The 4,547-nt window shown below is 54.0% G+C and overlaps 1 protein-coding gene across 1 annotated transcript; it reads left to right on the forward strand.

Annotated features, from left to right (window-relative positions):
• Positions 1-863: 863 nt before the first annotated feature.
• Positions 864-3,293, forward strand: Rhob (ras homolog family member B). Its single transcript, XM_048439672.3, has one exon. The coding sequence runs from the start codon at positions 1,267-1,269 to the stop codon at positions 1,855-1,857; it is 591 nt and encodes a 196-aa protein (XP_048295629.1). The 5' UTR covers positions 864-1,266; the 3' UTR covers positions 1,858-3,293.
• Positions 3,294-4,547: the final 1,254 nt, after the last annotated feature.

Genomic DNA, 4,547 nt, shown 5'->3' on the forward strand with positions numbered 1-4,547 from the left:
GAGCAAATGGGTTTGCTCGCAGCAGCCTATTGCGGGCAGTTGTCCGGCTTCAGGATTCGAATCAGACGTGGAAGGTGCCTCTCCAAGCTGAATGATTCCTTCTCGGCGGAGTGGCTTGCATCTCTCTCCCCTGTTCCCGTCGTCCTAAGACTGTGCAACTCCTAGATTCCTCCCCTAATCTTCTTCACCGGGAGACCTAAGTGCAGGCCTTGAAGAGAAGAGCCTGGAGGGGACTCACCCAGGCCCACCCAATTTACTGTCAGCCTCTCATTGTGAAAAGACTGCCTCGGGGCGAGTACTAGGGTGCGGCCCAGAGCGGAAGAGGGGTTTGTCACCTAAAGAAAGTAAGTAAGAAAGAAAGAAAACCCGTGGCTAGGGACAAAGTGTGCATAGGAGTCTGTTTATGTAAAAACAAAACCACGTTAAAGGCGCCGCCCTCCCCTGCCCCCCCCCCCCCGCCCCATGTGTTTGATCACCGGCACGGAGTTTGCTCGGAAGCAAGGTAAATCTGAAACCGTGGGAGTACCCAACGCCCCTCAAAAGTGAGGCTCGTCTTGGGACTGCCCGTCCAGACCCGGAGGGCTCCAGGTTGCCTGCTCCACCGCCTCGCGCTCAGAGAGGCTGCGGCGAAGCCGGGGACCAGGCGGCCACATAGGTTCTGTGGGGAAGGCCGCCGCGCAGACTCCACAGGCACCGCCTCTCCCAGCCCGGCGGACAGGGCCGTCAATCATGCTCGCCCGGACCCGCCTTCGGACTGCAGCGGGCGGCCAATCGGAGCCAAGCTCCGCAGCGATGAGCTCAACCCGATGGCTTCCCATTGGGTGGCTATATTAAGAAAGTGGCCGGACTCTTTAAATAGCGGGCGCTAGGGCCGCAGCCCGCATCTGCCACCGCAGTCCAGCTGTCTTCGTCTGCGCCGTTCCGTGTTCCTTAGGTCTGGAGGTATTCTCTCCGGGAGGGAAGCTAGGCCGAGTCCGCAGCACCAGCCATCGCCTTGCACAAAGCAACCCAACTCCGGGACAGCCGAGGACCGCAGTATCGCCCGGCAGCAGCAGTGCGGCGACACGCTCTGCGCGCCTTATGCCCCCGCGCCCCTGCCGCGGCAAAGAGAGAGCCCCGAGAGATCGCACCGCCGCGGGGTCCCGGTGCAGCTAGCGAGCATAGCCCGCTGCGCGCGGCCGCGGGTGAGCAGAGAGCGGCAAGCAGGGAGCGGGACGGCGGCGAGGCGCTCGCGGGCCCCTCCTGCTGCCCGCACCCGGTGAGCTCATGGCGGCCATCCGCAAGAAGCTAGTGGTGGTGGGCGACGGCGCGTGCGGCAAGACGTGCCTGCTGATCGTGTTCAGTAAGGACGAGTTCCCCGAGGTGTATGTGCCTACCGTGTTCGAGAACTATGTGGCGGACATCGAGGTGGACGGCAAGCAGGTGGAGTTGGCGCTGTGGGACACAGCGGGCCAGGAGGACTACGATCGTTTACGGCCGCTCTCTTATCCGGACACAGACGTCATCCTTATGTGCTTCTCGGTGGACAGCCCGGACTCTCTGGAGAACATCCCCGAGAAGTGGGTGCCCGAGGTAAAGCACTTCTGCCCCAATGTGCCAATCATCCTGGTGGCCAACAAGAAAGACCTGCGCAGCGATGAGCATGTACGCACGGAGCTGGCCCGAATGAAGCAGGAGCCAGTGCGCACGGATGATGGCCGCGCCATGGCGGTGCGCATCCAAGCCTATGACTACCTCGAGTGCTCGGCCAAGACCAAGGAGGGCGTGCGCGAGGTCTTCGAGACGGCCACACGCGCCGCGCTGCAGAAGCGCTACGGCTCCCAGAATGGTTGCATCAACTGCTGCAAGGTGCTATGAGGGCCGCGCCCTGCCTCCCGCCCCTGCCAGCGTGGCTCCCCCTCCTCGGCCCGGTCGCCCATGAGCCGGGAGAAAGGGAGACCCACGCCCCGCAAGGACACCACCAGACTGCCTGGCATCTGCTGGTGACTCTGGCTGATCACGCTGAGAATTAGCGTGGGCACCGAGCTCCCCCTTCCCAGTGTCTGTGTGTGTCCAGTCCAGCTGTGTGGCACAGGCCTGGGCGCCCTGCTGAGTGCCAAGGGGTTCCTGAGCATCCTTTCTAAAGAGTCAGGCCTCAAAGTGTGGTTGTGTGTATGTACGACTCCCTACACTCCCCACCCAACTTTTGCCCCACCCTTGCCTCTGGTTTCACCAGGGTCACACAGAGTGGACGAACACCAACAGATGTTCAGCTTGTAACCAGCGAGCCACTCCTGTCCCTCCATGTCTGTAACATAGACCCCTGGAACCACGGGAGGGAAGGGCTGGGGAAGGTGATGAGGGGGTGTTACATAAATGCAGATTTTATTTTCGGAGGCAGAATGGTGTTGTTTCGTGGTGGTGAGTGGTGTGACCAGGGCGCAAGAGCAACTCCTTTCCCAGGCTGGATCAGGCGCCCGCCCATCCGAGCATGAACTGGACTTGGCCATCTTTCCACATCATGGGAAGACATTTGCAACTGACTTGGGGTTGTGAGGAAGCGGCTTCCAGACACAGAGTCTCCTGGGCCAACCCCCAGCGAACCTCCTTTCCAGCCACCTGAAGAGGATCCAGGGTGTGCTGCGGGGGTCACCTTTGCCATAAGCGAACTTTGTGCCTGTCCCACAAGTGAACGTTGTTCAGTCCAAGAACCTATTGTTACTGAATTTATTTAAAGGCTGAAGCTTTTTCTTTTTGTTATTGTTGTTGATGAAAAGAATTCTTTGCACAATTGTTTCATTGTTTGACACTCAGTGCGCTTGTCATTTGCATACGACAGCATTCTGACCACACTTGTATGCTGTAACCTCATCTACTTCTGATTTTTTAAAAAAAAAAACTATGATGACTTTAAAATAAGATTAAAAAACACTAACTTGTTTTCTTGAAAAAAGTGTCAACACTGTTTTGTGATTTTTATTTGTGTAGCTTATGCACACTGTTTGGAAGGCAACGTTTCAGTCTATTTAAACCTTCCCCTCCCCGGAAGACCGTCTTCAGCTATGTAAAATTTTCTCTACATTCTGTGTGCAGAGCAGAGAAAAGCCTCCCTCTATGCCCTTTCCCTCTCCCCTATCCTGCCCAGTGGTACTTCTACTAAATTGTCTTGGGTTTTTTTTGTTTGTTTATTTTATTTTTTAAATAAACTGATAAATGACAAAGTGGTGAGCTTACGATGTTTACATAAAAGTTCTATAAGCTGTGTATACAGTTTTTTATGTAAAATATTAAAAGACTATGATGACATTTATAAATGGCTCTTGTGGCTTAATAGTGTCATTAAAAATATCCGAATTTGGGGTAAGGGAAGAATTCTCAGACCCTTTCAGGCAGTGAATCCACTGTCGCCTTTTAGGTGATTGGGTGACCCAGAGGGGCCAGGATGTTCCTGTCACAGTCCCACAGGAGGTTAAGCCTATTACTCAGACATCCAGAGTATATTAATAATTGTGAATTTAGTCCCATTAGGTGAGGCCTAAAGTCTTGGTTTGGCTTCCTCTATAGGTCTTTAGAAACTATCTTTAACGTATTCTGGGGTGTTGTTTCTCTTTGACAACAATGGGGAAATGTTGTCATTTGTGAATGTTAAATGTGGATTTTTTAAAAAATGTCTTCAGGAGGTGTGGTTAATCATGTGTGGATCAGGCTGGGATCTTAAAGAGGTGGGAAATAGACCCTCGCCTCCCATCTCTCACCCTCCCCCACCCACCCCCTTCCCATCTAAGCTGGGATCTCTGGGGAGGGGAAGCTTTTGAGTGGGATTGCAGGGAGAGAGTTAAAATAAGGAACTGGCTCTTTATTATTACACAGCTTTTACCTGAATGCTTCCAGAAGGGTCCCATAAATGCCTTATTCTAAGGACCAGTTCCTGGCCCTGTAGACAGAAGGCTGTGTGTTTGAGCAGTCAGGATTTAATGTTGGGGAAGTCCGGGTTTGAGAGTCAACGTTGAGACCCCCCCCTCCCCAATTTCAGACAGGCTTCCTTCTTCGGTGTACCTAGCTAGACAGGCTGGTTTGTTCTTAGGAGACGGCATTAAAACTCTGCTCTAGACAGGAGGGCTCAAACTGCCTCTCACAGGCGCCCAGGGAAGGGTGCCAACCTCTCCCTGTCTGCTTCAGAGGCATTTTTTTTTTTTTTTGTGTTTGGAATCATGGCTTTCTGGGTTCCTAGAGCAGGGTTGCTGCACTCTCCACCCCCTCCGCCTCCACCCTGGGGCCAGGGCCCGGGAAGGGTGGGGAAGGCTCCTTTGAAGTTGCTTGCATCAAAGCTGAAGCTTCTGTTTCCCTGGCTTCCCTCAGACTCTCAAGCACTTTTGTGAGCTCAGAAAAACCTGTCTGTGGTGACCTTTCACCCAGTTAAGCATTCGAGCTCTGCGGAATGAGGCCCATAGGCCAACAGCGGGGGATGTTTGGGCTCCCCCGGGAGTATGAAGGCTGGATCCATCCAGGGTGACTGCTTCTATGAGCATTAATTTAACGTCTCTCACCTTTATGCCACAGTCCGTTTC

This window comes from Myodes glareolus, chromosome 6 (assembly GCF_982192425.1).
Source record: "Myodes glareolus chromosome 6, mMyoGla1.1, whole genome shotgun sequence".
Classification (NCBI taxonomy): domain Eukaryota; kingdom Metazoa; phylum Chordata; class Mammalia; order Rodentia; family Cricetidae; genus Myodes; species Myodes glareolus.